This window comes from Poeciliopsis prolifica, unplaced genomic scaffold (genome assembly GCF_027474105.1).
Source record: "Poeciliopsis prolifica strain line A6 unplaced genomic scaffold, Auburn_PproV2 SCAFFOLD026, whole genome shotgun sequence".
Taxonomy (NCBI): domain Eukaryota; kingdom Metazoa; phylum Chordata; class Actinopteri; order Cyprinodontiformes; family Poeciliidae; genus Poeciliopsis; species Poeciliopsis prolifica.
Window position 1 is genome coordinate 7,259,353 of NW_026562401.1, and position 15,797 is coordinate 7,275,149.

At 41.1% G+C, this 15,797-nt stretch overlaps 1 protein-coding gene across 1 annotated transcript; it reads right to left on the minus strand.

Annotated features, from left to right (window-relative positions):
* Nucleotides 1-11,852: 11,852 nt before the first annotated feature.
* On the minus strand, nt 11,853-14,594 carry LOC129371369 (C-X-C chemokine receptor type 3-like). The gene is made up of 3 exons (XM_055047939.1): nt 14,586-14,594; nt 12,691-13,074; nt 11,853-12,625 (listed from the first exon to the last, which is right to left on the minus strand). Exons 2-3 carry the CDS (start codon nt 13,063-13,065, stop codon nt 12,020-12,022), a joined length of 981 nt encoding a protein of 326 aa, XP_054903914.1. The 5' UTR covers nt 13,066-13,074; nt 14,586-14,594; the 3' UTR covers nt 11,853-12,019.
* Between the last annotated feature and the right edge of the window lie 1,203 nt (nt 14,595-15,797).

Consider the following 15,797-nt stretch of genomic DNA (forward strand, 5'->3'; position numbering starts at 1 on the left):
TACAACTTGAGCTGCCTTTTGTGATACTCAGAAAGACACTCAGAAAGACACAAACAACTATTTTTATTTGACCTTTACTGATACAAGTTGCCTCATTGAGATCCACAACATCATTTGCAAGAGAGATCTGACACCAAACATAAAAATGACTATTTTAGTAATTAGTTAATGTATTCCCAATACTTTACGTACAGCTATACACATAAAATGAGGAAATTAAAAATAGGATTGGTTATTCAAGCAAAAGCAAATGAGTATATGAGCTTGTGTTTCCACAAGAGCTTATGACACCAATCTAAGAAAAGTGAAATATTAACCTAAAAAACTGTAGTTAACAGATGTTATAGTTCACAAATATGGACACCATAAATTAGATTTAGTCTAAAGCGAGATTAAACAGAAGAATTAACGACAAGAACGTTTGTGGTCCTACCAGATCAGAAATAAAAACACGTCTCTGGTGGGTTGGACATCAAACCCTGACCATAAGGGAACGGTGCCACTGTGTCACTCCAGGCCTTATGAGCAGGAATGTAATGCCAGAAACAATAATAATAAAAACGACATTATTTCCAGTTTCATCTTTGTCTTATATTGCTTATATTGAAGCAACAAAGAGTGAATGAGGAAACCATACCGTTCAAGTTGAGGCACGCACATTTTAACAGATCAAATCTGCGGTTTCTGTTCTTTACACGGCTCTGCTCGGAAGTTATCAAAACATTTCTTGTCAAAGCCCATTGTTTCACTAAACAGATCTGAAAAACAACTTTTAAATGAGACTAAAATCTCAGTTGAAAGTAAGGAGAGCAACAAACATTTTTAAATCACAGAAACTGAACATTGTAAAACTTCCTCCAAAAGACAACCAAACAGAAGACTTGACACTTGGCTTTAGAAATATATATTTTTAGGGTAAATGTAATTTCTATATGTAAAAATGTTATCCTTATTTAAACTGTACCTGGAGGAAGTTTGGAAAAATCACATGGTGTAAATTATTCCTGTTTGAACTTGACTGACAAAAGTTTAAACAGAAATTGTTAATGATAACAATTTACTTTGTTATCATTAAGATTTTGTTATCATTATCATTTTGTTATCATTAAGATTTTACTGATTTTGTCACTGAAATGTTGTCTGTGGAGTAAAGTCGGTGACAGTAACACTCTAAAGATACTTTCAGAGTTTCTCATTATTTGTACAATTTATCCAAGGAAAGTGGAACTGAAAAGGATACAGAAATATTCTTGGCACAAGTCCTGTACCGGGTCACAATAAATTAGTGAGGCCTCAAATTATGGTCAAATTATTGAACAAACCGGCTTAGATATTCAATCTCTAATAAACGTCCATAATTCACTTCTGTGAGAAAGTTTTTTCCTTGTGTATGAGAACTCAGTGCTGCCCCTTTTATCACTGTAATCAATTCAGCCCCGAAATGTATTTCCTTGTTCAGGTTTCAGTCACAGATGAAGCAACTTTCACCTGCAGAATAAAACAAGAACAAAACAAAAAATTGTCTGTGCTGTTTGCTAGCTGCCACATGGTGGTGCTGTTTGTTCCTTAATGTCCTTTGTCCATCTCCTGTTACTTTCCCCTCGTTTCCTCCTGTAGGCCTTTCAGATTTAATGACCTTCACTATTTATGTTTCACTGCTGGTTTCTTACATTGTCCCTGTATGAAGCTGTCTCTTCTTAAAGTGTTAATGCTGGTTACTTGGTGTCTTAAAATAGATAGGATGGCTTATATGGTTCAGTTGATTTAGAATTTTCCCGTAGATGAAGTTAGACAAATTCAAACATGCTGCTGGTCAAGATGAATGAGAATCTGTAGTCATTATGGGACCAGATAGAATTACTGAACTATGTTGGGAATATGTTATTGTACAAGAAAAAAAAAATTAATAAATCAAGAAAACACTGTAAAGAAATGTACTGAAATAGGTAAAGGTAATTTTATTTATACAGCACATTTTCAGCAATAAGGCAATACAAAGTGTTTAACAGGATTTTATAGGACCATAATAAGTCATGATAACATGATACGTGCAGGCACCGCATCATGTATCCAAAATTGTTTAGTGAGATATGATGTCTTAAATTCTTCATATGGGCCAGATGATTGGATTTGGTTCCATCATGTGGTCAAAAAAGATTACTTCTACATGGTGGGAAGTTGTCACTCTACAAGAAAACAGATCAGAGTTGTCAGACTGGTCAAAGCCAATCCAAGCCAACCTTGCATTGGCTATACACTTACTTCTATTGGCTTGGAACCCCAAACATGAAACATGTAAAAAAAAAAAAAAAAGCAAAATCTTACAAAGTGTTTTTGGTCTAGTTTCCAGTTTAAATATCCCAGTTCTCCTGAGAAGAGACAAAACAGTTTACAGTATAACTAACTTTTCAGCAAGAAATAGGAGCTTCTTTTAAATAAGTGATTTCTTAATATTGATGAAAAAGTTTCTGTTCTACTGGCAGACTATTTCACTTCTAACAAAAGTGCCATCACCAGCTCAGTTTACAGGCTCAAATGTCTCTGAATAAAAATCAAGTTAAGGTAAAAAAAATCCCAGTCCTGAAGTATCCATCCATCCATTTTCTTACAACCTTGTCCCTAGTAGGGTTTGGAGGGATGCTGGTGCCTATCTCCAGCGAAAGTTCCGGGCGAGAGGCAGGGTACTCCCTGGACAGGTCGCCAGTCTGTCACAGGGAAACACAGAAACAGACAGGACAAACAATTATGCACATGCACATTGTCACCCAGGGAGAATTTAGAGAGACCAATTAACCTGTCATGTTTTTGGACAGTGGGAGGGAGCCGGAGAACCCTGAGAGAACCCACGCATGCACAAGGAGAACATGCAAACTCCCTGCAGAAAGTATTGAACTCAAGACCTTCAACAATTGTGTGGATTTGTTGCTTATTTCATGCCTGAAGCAATGGTGTTGATTTAAAATGCTGATTCATCTTCCTGGCAGATTTTTATCTCAGTGTGGAAACATTTTTAGAAGATAAAACATAGTATTGGTCAATTCTGCATGACACAGAAACAGTCAGCGTGACAAAACCTTGAAACTAGCTTTGCATACAGCTGAGAAAATTTCTTAGATGTTAAACTTTTTAATAGCAATAGTGTCAGGGTCTGTGTTTTTTTTTTGTTGTTTCTTTTTGTTTTTCCTTTTTTTTTCTGTTGTGTCTCCCTGGAGCACCTGCTGCTTCCAATGGCATCCACCAGGTGCCGCAAGGATGCAGAGCCCCTGGAGTTGTGCCATGTCAACCCCGTCGACACACCTGCAGCTTGTTCGGAGGGCTCAGCCTGGCTGTTTATAGGAGCGGCGGAACGACTCCTCTCCGCCTGAGTGTTTTGTTTACCTCGGTAACGATCGTTACATGATAGGCCTCCGAGATCGACTTCGATTTAACTTCTGTTTTTCTCACATTAGGTGAACCCGCCGTCTCCCTGTTGATTCCCCGAGTGGGCCGTCTGCCCCGGAACCCTCAGACCCCAGCGTTACTCGATCGCCTCGGACGCCTCTCCGAGAAAACAGGATTTCCTGAACGAGCCGAATCCACCTGAGGTGCCTTGGCCTGGGTCTAGACGGATCTCGTTCTGATCTTTACCTGTCCGCCCTCCCTCCAGCCCAGTTCTCCAGTGCTCTGCCAGCCGTCATACTCACACCCTCCAAATCTGACGAACCGGTGACCCGTTCCAGGAACCATCCCTCTTTCCTTTCCCTCTAACTCAATAAATCATTATTGTTTCTTTAACCGCTCACCTGATTGTGTCCTTGCATGTGGGTTCGAAACCTTAGAGACAAACATGACAGAACACTCAGGCCAGACCACAACCTCAGCGGACACAATCAGAAGGGCTCTATCCGAACAACATGCCCTGATTCAGTCCCACGACTCCGCGTTAAGAGAGCTGGGAAGCCGCCAAGCAGAAACAAATCGTCGACTAACAGAACTCTCAAATTTCCTACAGAACCCAGTCCAGCAGATACCTAGCGTTTCTTCCACTCCCTCTGCAGCTCCTGATCCGCCGAACCGCTCCATGTTTTCGGATGTCCGTCCATCTGCACCAGAGAAATTTTCTGGAGACATTAAGAAGGTAAAAGGTTTCATTCTCCAGTGTAATATAATCTTTAATCATTCACCGCAGAGCTTTCCCCATGATGATTCAAAGATATCTTACATGTTATCCCTGTTGACGGGTCGAGCGCTAGAGTGGGCCGAAGCCAGGTTTACATCCGCCTTGAATTATGGATGTACGTTTCCTGAGTTCCTAAGGGAGTTGAAACAAGTTTTTTGTCAGGAAACTGAAAAGACTTCAGCCTCCCGTGATTTGCATGGTCTGAAGCAGGGCCAGAGGAGTGTGGCTGATTTTGCCATTGATTTCAGAATCAAAGCCGCTGCTTCTGGTTGGAATGCCCCTGCACTTAAGAGTGCATTTTTCCATGCACTAAATGAGCGAATTAAAGATGAACTGGCAACTCTAGATGAACCTGAGACTCTAGACGAATTCATCAACCTAACCATAAAATTGGATAACCGAATCCGCTCCAGGGCGAGGGAGTGGTCCAGCCGGGTTTTTTCCCCAGGTGTTTCCCAACGCAGTAACCGGTCCGAAGTTCAAGATTCCCCTACTTCTGCCCCTGAACCTGAACCTATGCAACTGGGACACACACGCCTAACCCCAGAGGAACGCCAGAAGCGGATGCGTTCCCGGCTCTGTCTCTACTGTGGTGAGCCTAACCATGTTATCGCTAACTGTCCCATTCGTTTAAACCCACAGGTCCGGCAGTAAAGACGGGGGAACTGTCGGCGTTATCATCACAGTCAACTAAATCCCGTCTCATCATTCCAGTCACCCTCCTTACCAATAACGAATCCTTTCCCCTGTCAGCACTCATTGACTCAGGATGTGAACAAAACCTCATCAACTCAGAAATAGTCCAGCAACTGGATATCAAGGTTGAACCTCTGCCTACTCCTCTCCGTGTCTCAGCCCTGGACGGAGGGAACCTACCACAAATCACCCACCGTACGAAGTCCATACGTCTATTGATCTCAGGTAATCACACCGAAGAGGTTGCATTCTTTGTTTTCCCCGCTACCAGTTCCTCCTTAGTTCTGGGATTCGACTGGTTACATGCACACAACCCTCATATCAATTGGGCTGAAGCCAAGATCGAGTCCTGGTCCACGAGGTGTCATTCCACCTGTCTTCTCTCCGCCGTTCCGGGCAGGACCTCCCTGACTGAACAGGCAGAGGTCGATCCACCTGACATATCCTCCATTCCCAGTGAGTACCATGATTTATCTACGGTTTTCAGTAAAGACAAGGCGTTATCTCTGCCACCCCACAGGCCGTATGACTGCAGCATTGACCTTTTGCCAGGAGCTCCATTACCCAACAGCAGGTTATACAACATCTCCAGAAGTGAGCGACAGACAATGGAGGAATACATAAACAAATCTCTCGCTGCCGGCATAATCCGCACGTCCTCTTCTCCATTAGGCGCAGGGTTTTTTTTTGTGGGAAAAAAGATGGGTCCCTACGGTCCTGCATAGATTACAGGGGACTAAATCAAATCACAATAAAGAACAAATATCCATTACCACTGTTGTCCTCAGCTTTCGAGCCTGTGCAAGACGCAACCATTTTCACGAAGCTAGACCTCAGAAACGCTTATCATCTTCTCCGTATTAGAGAAGGTGATGAGTGGAAAACGGCATTTAAGACTCCCATGGGGCACTATGAGTATTTGGTGATGCCTTTGGTCTCTCTAATGCCCCTGCCTTTTTTCAGGCACTTGTGAACGATGTCCTTAGAGATTTCATTAACGTTTTTGTGTTTGTCTACCTAGACGACATTCTGATTTACTCCAAGTCCCTCGTTGAACACAGAAGACACGTCCGCTTGGTTCTCCAGCGGCTTCTCGAAAACAAACTATACGTAAAAGCCGAAAAATGTGAGTTTCACCGTCGATCAGTAACCTTCCTGGGATACGTACTGGAGGGTGGACAGGTAAGAGCGTCAGAGGACAAGATAAGAGCAGTACTAGACTGGCCCAAGCCAGAGACCCGTAAACAACTACAACGATTCTTGGGGTTTGCTAACTTCTATCGAAGATTCATACGCAACTATAGCCAAACTGCATCTCCCTAACGGCTCTGACCTCCACCAAGAAGGTGTTTGCCTGGACCCCTCAAGCAGAGGCTGCCTTCGCGGAACTCAAGTCCCGGTTTGCTCATGCACCCATACTCGTCCAGCCCGACCCCAAGAAGCAGTTTGTGGTGGAGGTTGATGCCTCCGACACAGGGGTCGGAGCTGTCCTCTCCCAGACCACCGACCATGATCATAAGCTTCATCCATGTGCCTTTTTCTCCCGCAGACTCTCGCCGGCGGAAAGAAATTACAACGTTGGAGACAGAGAGCTCCTGGCGATCAAGTTAGCCCTGGAAGAATGGCGACATTGGCTTGAGGGAGCTGAGCAACCCATTCTGGTTTGGACAGATCACAAAAACTTATCCTATCTCCAATCCGCTAAGAGGTCCAACCCACGTCAGTCGCGTTGGTCTTTATTTTTTTCTCGCTTTAACCTGCCCCTGAACACTGTCCATCAGGTAAAATGTACGTACCCTTATCGGTCCGATCCCGTTTCCTCCAGTGGATACACGCTTCAAAGTTTTCTGGCCACCCTGGCATCAGGCGCACCATTGGGTTAATAAATCGAAGGTTCTGGTGGGAATCTGTACACAAGGACGTGAAGGAGTATGTCTCGGCCTGTGTGGTCTGCTCAATAAGTCGTCGAACCATCATCCTGCGGGCCTCCTTCAGCCACTACCCATACCCCGACGACCCTGGTCCCACATCGCGGTCGACTTTGTCACTGGACTACCTACCTCTAAAGGTATGACTACCATTCTCACCATCGTCGATCGCTTCTCCAAGGCTTGTCATCTTGTTCCACTCCGTAAATTGCCTACTGCCACCCAGACTGCCATGCTTCTGATTAAACATGTGTTTAAACTCCATGGCATTCCTCAGGAGATCCTCTCAGATCGTGGTCCCCAGTTTGTCTCTCAGGTTTGGCGCCAATTCTGTTCTGCCTTGGAGGCCAAGGTGATGCTCACTTCTGGTTACCATCCTCAAACCAACGGACAGACAGAGCGCATGAATCAAGAACTAGAAGCTACCCTGCGGTGCCTGACCTCCACCAATCCCGACGACTGGGCCCAGTACCTTCCCTGGGTTGAGTATGCGCACAACAGTCACATCTCAGCAGCCACAGGTCTTTCTCCTTTTGAAATAGTGCTGGGTTACCAGCCACCACTCCTGCCTCTGATGAAACGACAATCTCTGTTACATCTGTTCAAACACCACATTCGTAAAAGTGGAAAGATCTGGAAAGACACCATAGATGCGCTCACACCACTGCACGCAATAAACGCCTGGCGGACCGCAGGAGGACTCCTGCTCCTAATACACCATAGGTCAAAAGGTGTGGTTGTGTACACGCAACATCCCCCTCAAGGCGATGTCCAAAAAAGTTGTCTCCAAGTTCATAGGCCCTTTCGAGGTGTCGTCAGTTATCAGCCCATCTGCCGTACGTCTTCGTCTTCCTCTGTCCCTGCGCATTCACCCAACCTTTCATGTGTCCCAGATTAAGCCTGTCCTTTCTAGTGACCTTTGCCCTCCGGCCGAACCCCCTCCTCCCGCCCGTATCGTCGATGGCCATCCAGCCTTCTCCGTTCGCCGGGTCGTCGCCTCCGGCGGCGGGGTCGGGGTTTCCATTACCTCGTTGACTGGGAGGGTTATGGTCCAGAGGAACGCTCCTTGGTGCCTGGATCGTTTATTTTGGATCCCTCCCTCATTAGAGACTTTTTGGACTCCCAGCCCTCCTCTTCTGCTCGGCCGCCCGGGTGGCGTCCATTGAGGGGCGGGGGTACTGTCAGGGTCTGTGTTTTTCTTTTGTTTCTTTTTGTTTTTCCTTTTTTTTCTGTTGTGTCTCCCTGGAGCACCTGCTGCTTCCAATGGCATCCACCAGGTGCCGCAAGGATGCAGAGCCCCTGGAGTTGTGCCATGTCAACCCCGTCGACACACCTGCAGCTTGTTCGGAGGGCTCAGCCTGGGTGTTTATAGGACGGCGGAACGACTCCTCTCCGCCTGAGTGTTTTGTTTACCTCGGTAACGATCGTTACATGATAGGCCTCCGAGATCGACTTCGATTTAACTTCTGTTTTTCTCACATTAGGTGAACCCGCCGTCTCCCTGTTGATTCCCCGAGTGGGCCGTCTGCCCCGGAACCCTCAGACCCCAGCGTTACTCGATCGCCTCCGACGCCTCTCCGAGAAAACAGGATTTCCTGAACGAGCCCGAATCCACCTGGAGGTGCCTTGGCCTGGGTCTAGACGGATCTCGTTCTGATCGCTTTACCTGTCCGCCCTCCCTCCAGCCCAGTTCTCCAGTGCTCTGCCAGCCGTCATACTCACACCCTCCAAATCTGACGAACCGGTGACCCGTTCCAGGGACCATCCCTCTTTCCTTTCCCTCTAACTCAATAAATCATTATTGTTTCTTTAACCGCTCACCTGATTGTGTCCTTGCATGTGGGTTCGAAACCTTAGAGACAACATGACAAATAGAACTTCCTTAATGTCTGACAGATGCTTGTAAGAGTCCAGGATCTCTGCATTCACTCTCTGGATGTTTGCCGGTGACACTGAGGAAGCTCTGCACCTGCAGATGTCCATAGATCACTGGTGCCATTCTGAAAACTCTATAACATGATATTCTGGAAATGCGGGACTACATTTTCATATATAGGTCATCATTCATCTACTTTCTAACACCCCTATGGAGTTAAGGGGTGTCAGGTGACCAGTCCATCGCAGGGCGACATAGAAACAGACTGGACAAACAGCCATGCAGCCACACCTAAGGAAAATTTAGGCAGGCTAATTAAGGAGAGAACCAACACAGGCAGAACATGTAAACTTCCTGCAGAATCGAACTCAGGACCTTCTTTCCACAAAGCAACAGTGCTACCAACTGTGTCACTGTGCAGCCACCAAGATTATTCATTAGATAATTTTATGGGTCATTGGTTTTATTGTTGTTGTTTTTTTTACAGTTTTACATTTTGGTATTAGTTTGTATAGTCAGTAATTTAGTTCTGAGTGAAAATAACTGTTAGGTGAATGATTAGAAGAGAGGGCTCAGCACACAGCTGTGTGGGACACCAGTCTTGACTGATGATGGAGGAAAAATGGGACACTGACAGATTATGGACAATGTGTCAGAAAGTTTTGACTTGGTTAATTGTTGTTCCAGAACCTTCCAGAATCTTTTATTTCCTTTTTACTTCTTACTATAACTGGTAGATGTCAGTTCTTAACATTTAATTTTACATGCAAGAATGTATCTGTTAAAATACTTTTAATTGATCGAGGTTTTCATTTATTTAAGCAAACATTTCATCAATATAATTTTTACTTATTGAGTACAAAAATGAACAGAAACAACTATTTTTATTTTACTCTCTTGAACTAAATCTTGCTTGTCATCAATGAATTTCTAATTTAAATAAGGAACCCCTACCCCAATTTACATTGTTATCATTAACTCAGCTGCTTTTGTACTCTTCATCTCTAGCTTTTGTCTGTGGCAGATGTGCATTCACCCGTCGTCAAAAGGTCAGATGATTAACTTGAACAATCAGTTTGTAATTTAGGCAAACAGGGTTTGGTTTACTTTGCGTTGCAGAACCATATTGACTGAGTACAGGTGTCTCAAGGGAGGAAGAGCTCACAATGCTCTTCTGTTGGCTCCTTCAGGAGCAACAAAACTTACAGTGAGTCAACTCAAAGTGCCTCCAATCTGCTGGAAGGAAACGTTTGTGTTTACAGTAAGTAAAGTGGAAACAGTGGAGACACACAGTTGAAGGTTTTTTTAGCATCAGTTAAAGGGTATTGTCTCACATTATAATGTAGCACACTTTTTCATCTCTTCATCTAATGTAGCACCTTTTTTGCATATAGCCGCTTGTTCCTGGTGCACCAATGTGGTTTAGGATGTGAGTTGTTTTAGCACCTTTTCAAGCTTCCTGTTTGAATGATGTAAATGATTTCCTCAGAACGACATCAAGGGTTTTTTTGTTTGAAACTAACTCCTTTAAACATCAGGAATGTCTTTATCATTTGCTGAGCTTTAGGCATTGCATGAGGTTATCTTGAGGTTATGTTAGCTGCAATAGTTTACTGCATTGCTGAGCAGAGTATATTTTAGTTGTTATGCATGCATCCAACATCATGGAAACATATCAGTATGCAACATGTTACAAGGTTGGAAACTGCCAAACCAAATGCTGAACTGGGAAGTTGGAGGTAGGTAGCAGACATTTAAAATAGCTCTAAGCATATGAAGGAACATTGCAACTAAATATAACCCAAAATATAACTAAGGGCACCACAAAAAAATTATAAGGGTGAATGTGGTAATCTAACAACAGATTGGGCAATGACTAAAGACTCAATCAGACCATCAGTAATGGTCAACTGGTTGAAACATTACTGGTTCAATTCTCCAGGGCTCACAATATTACACTACACTGAACTCCTGTAGACATGAAGCCATTGCAAATATGCAAATCACACATCCACCATACTGTACTAAGCATCCTCTAAACTTCAGAACTGTAGTCTGAAAAAGGCTCGAAAGTTTAGTCCCCTCAGCTGTCATCACATTGAACAAACTACTGTGATAATCATTCAATTTCTTGTGTTTCCTGTAAAAAATTTTGTTCAGGAAAACAGAGGGATGTCTTTGATACTGTCTGGGAAATGTTGGGGAAATGCCTTACTCTATTCTGTAAAGGTTTGGATGAATATTGTTGCCTTGGTGAAGGATGGGAACAGATGAGGAAGTAAAAGAATGCACTGCATATAGATTTATAAACTTTTTATTTACAAATCAAAGTTAAGTGACATTTAACATTGTGAAGGTGAATACATGTTTCTTCTTCTACATGTTTTTACTGAAACACAACATAATGTCACACCACTAAACTATACCGCAAAGGATTTTATTATACTATATTTATTTTACTAGAAACTTTTGCAAAAAAAATCTTAAAATAATAGCAAAATATTTTATAAAACAAACCTAGCTAAAACTATAAGTAGGGGAGGAAAGACAAACAACACCCACACACTAAGTATATTCCTAATTAACACACTTAAAAAAATATTGTGAGTTTTGGGAATAAACTGGAGAAAACCCACTGAAGCATCAGAAGTAAACACGGAGAAGCAGCTTTTAGTTCTAATGCTCCAACACTATGAAATAAACTTCCTGCTCATTGTAAGTCTGCGACTACCTTAAGTTTTATTTAAAACAAAGTTAAAAACCTTATTTGAAGTTGTCTATTCTTACATTTTTAATCCCACTCATTAATTAAAAATTCTAATGTTTACTTTGTCTATTTTTTATCTGCTTGTCCTTTTATTATTATTTTTTTTTTCCCCATCTAACAGTATGTACTCCTTATTTTTCTTGTACAAGCACTTTGACTTTGGCTGAAAGGTGCTATGTAAATAAAGTTGCCTTGCCATTTCTATTTTACTCTCTTGAACTAAATCTTGCTTGTCATCAATGAATTTCTAATTTAAATAAGGAACCCCTACCCCAATTTACATTGTTATCATTAACATTTTCAGAACACAAACACTTTAGCTATAACCTCTGGTCAACTCTGATTAAAAAATAAAACATTTAAAATTTGCTTGCAGGATTTATGATGGATACAAATCAGAATTTTGTGACTTTCCTTATTTTCTTCTCTAACATTTTTCTTACATAGCTAAATGATTTTGTTATTGAAGGTAATCGCAAAAGAAATGGCACATTTATTATCGAGAGAAAAGTGAGAGTCAGACAAATTAAAAATGTTACTTCAGCAATATTGTGTTCCGACTTGGCTTCTGTATACTGCTAATCTAGTAGCTTCTAAGAAAGCTGAGCTGTCAGTTCCATGTCTTGGTCCACATGCTGCTGTTGCCGATTCTTAACATCTACAAGCAAGAACACAATGGGATGGAGGAAACAGTGAAAGTGACGCACAGCATAAGTTACCAAATCAGCTACGTCTAGAGATGTATTACAGTGATATCCACTATTCTTGAACACCCAAGTAGTAATATTGAATGGTGTCCAGCAGACAAAGAAAACTGCAGCAACAACTATTACAACTTTGAAATCTCTCTGATTTTGAAGGCCTTTGGTGCCACACTGCAGCTGCCACACGATGCAGAAGAAGCAAAAGACCAGGACAACTAAGGGAAACACAAATCCAAATGTGGAGTTCAGCCCTTGTAAAAAGGTATAGGTATGGACATTCACATTTCTAATACATCTATTTTTTTCTTCTGCCATTGCTTCAAAGAAGATCCACTCAGGGATAGAAAGGAGAATGGAGAGGATCCACACCACCACACAGCAGAAATGAACCACCCAGGGCTTCTTCTTCAGAACCTCTTTGGTAGAAGGAATGATTGAGAGGAGGTAGCTCACACTGAGGCAAGCCAGGAGGAAAATCCCACAATAGAAATTAATCTGTAAATAAAAAGAAATCAGTCACAGAAAGTGTTTTTCATATTTAAACCACATCTGTTGCTTACCTTGAGAACACTTCCAGTGACCTTGCAGAAGAACGTCCCAAACATCCATCCGGCATCACTGGCAGACTCTACAGCCCGGAAGGGCAGCGTCACCAACAGCAGGATGTCTGCCACAGCTCGGTGAAGGATCAAAAAGTCTGTTGTGCTCCAGGCCTTTCTGCTCTTCATCAGTACACCCAGCAGCAATCCATTTCCCAGCATTCCCACAACAAACACCACTGAGAACGTAACTGGGATGAACACATTTGCAAAGTTTATATACTCTGTCATGTCACAAACTTCATCTTCATAGTCTTGATCATAGGAATAGGTAAAATTATATATATATCCATGCCACCATGGATATTCATCTGATGACATCACAGGAGCTTCCATAATGCACACCTGTAAGGAAGAGGGAAAATGTTCACCTTGTTTATTGAGCCGCTAAGTCAGAGTCCAACATGTTGTCAGAGAAATTAAGTGCTGTTATTTTAAATAAACTGGAGGCCATGCTGAGTAGCAGCAGTCAAAATCATGAAGTATATGATGTGCACAGAAAACCATCTTTTTTCCTGTCCAACATGGCATTTTTGAAGAACAAATTGCATTTTTCTTTTGACATCCATCTGTAAACCCAATTACTCCAATGAAGCAACTATAATTACAAAACTGTACCTTGAATGTTGTTCAATCAGTATTGACCTAATCCTGTTCCCGTTTATATAATGCACTGCAGACTTTGCATATTACTCTGTGCACAGTTGAGAGACTAAAGATGGTTTAACAGTTCTAAAACTAGACTCTTAGCTATTAAAAGTGAGGAATCAGTTCACTTCACGCTGTGACATGAAAGCCTTGTCTGGGAAAAATGAAAGATTGAAACTATTCAGTCTGTGCCGGTAAAAAAAAAAATAAATTTTGTAATATATATTCAGCAGCTTACTCCTCTCATTAAACTATAACTTGTCTGCTCTTTGTGACATTAGTTTTTTAGAGTCAAGAATATGAAGTGAAATGATCCAAGTAGCAAACAGTCTTTGATTTGAAAGTGAAACCTTTCTGAAAATGAGGACATTTAATATGGATTTTAGTCATTTGGTATTTAAATTAGGTTTCAGTTCTCTTTTGCTCAGCCTTTTACAGCTTTTTACTTTGGGGGATTTCACTGCTTCATTGACAGATTTATAATAATAAAACAGTCGACACTACACATTTTCAGAGGCCGTGTTCAAGTTTTTTTCTTTCAAATTTTTGCAACAATTTGAGATTACTGACATGGAAGTATCATACGCTGCCAGCCTAAACACAGAAATCACAAGAAAAATGGCCTTTCAAAACAAAATGTTGCCCCCTTGACTGCAAATTTTAATTTAATATGACATTATCAAATCACAAATGCCAATTTAGATTTTGTCACTGTGCTTTAGCATGACCTCCTAAAGCCCACTAAAGGCTTTAGGAGGTCTGTAGAAAGAAAATAGTTTGGAAAAGTGACTGAATTCAACTTCAGTGCCCATTAAATGACAGATGTAACAAAGCCGGGAATGGCTACCAGTGACCAGTGGAAACTGTCCATCATCTATCATAAGACAAAAAACAATCACACAAAATACAGTAAATTTAAAATTATTAATTCCTTTACCACAAATGATTTCAAATGTGGGTAGAAACAGGGATGCGTAGACAAATAATACAGTTCAGTGACATTTGCAAATTGCACAGAAATATTAACAATGAGAAGATAGAAATAGAAGATTTTTCACTTGTGAGGTGACACTGAAAGAAAACATCAGTATTAAATTTATTCAGATTTAATCAATATGTTTATACTTATTTTTTGTCACAAATGGAATTGTAGTTATTGAAAGTTCATATGTGAGTTTAGTGAAAGTTTTTTCTTTAAATTCACTTACCAAACTGTGATCTTTAGATGTTGTTGGTCTCAGAACAAGGCAACAGGGACGACGTCTCGTTTGGCATTTAATGATTCCACAAGGGAACTGAAATTCAAACAGGGAATCACCAAACAAGACTTTTTTTTTGTTTTACTTTTCTTTTTCCACGCACACTAGAAAATAAATTTCAGATTTTATTGATATGAACAAGACAAAATCACATATATGGAAAATGCTTAAACTTGAACAAAAATGTATAAAAAGTTATTTCTTAAATTTACTCTTACAGCCTGACAGACACGTTAGGTACTCAGTCTTCCCATACAATTTTAATTGACTTGTTTAAGTCAATATAGCAGTAGATCCAGTTCATGAGATTATTTCAGAAATAGTTTTAGAGAAACCTAAGATTCTATTAAGACTTTACAGATCATAATGTGTTTTAAGCACTTTATGATTAAAAAGTGTTTTTGGTTTCAGTGTACAATGTTTGCCATGGCAAACAGCACAAATAGTTAAATAAATATTAGATAAGATTTAACTATTTTCAAAGAGATTTTGAGGCAAACATTTTTGGTTCCAGGTTTATATTGTTTTTTGACAGATTGACAGACACGATTAATTTACAAACACCATGAGAAACAGTGATAGATCAACGACCTGACTTACAGCTTCCTTGTGGTGTAAGTCCATCCCACACTCATCTCCTTCAGACTAGTGGCAGCAGCAATTAAAACGCCTGATTTAATTGTGTGTCTTCTGAACTCATCATCTGAACTACTTCTAAGCTCAAAGCTCCTAAGAACAGTTGTAAACAGCATGACGGAGAAACATTGTTGTGATGACATGCTGAACGCAGAGTCAGAAGCAAGAATTTCAAAGCGTCAAATAGTGAAATTTGACTTTTAACTTATGTTCGATATTGAGCTTTGCGTGATTTTTATAACAACTGAAGGTAACATAGTTACTTATTAGCTGCTGGACTACCAGCCAAGAAGGTTTTAAAAGTCAACACAGCTCTTTTATTTGAAACCAACTTTGTTTCATACTTCAAAATTAATGTTTCAAAAATGGGTAAAGACAGTGACCACTCTTAAATCATAACTGAACTAAGTGTGCATGCGTGTGTATGTGTGTGGCGGGGGATCTTATATTTTTTCATAAGACATGAAAACTTTGTGTATTTCAGGATTTAAGTTTTCAAACTTGGAATAAAAGCCAAGATTGTTA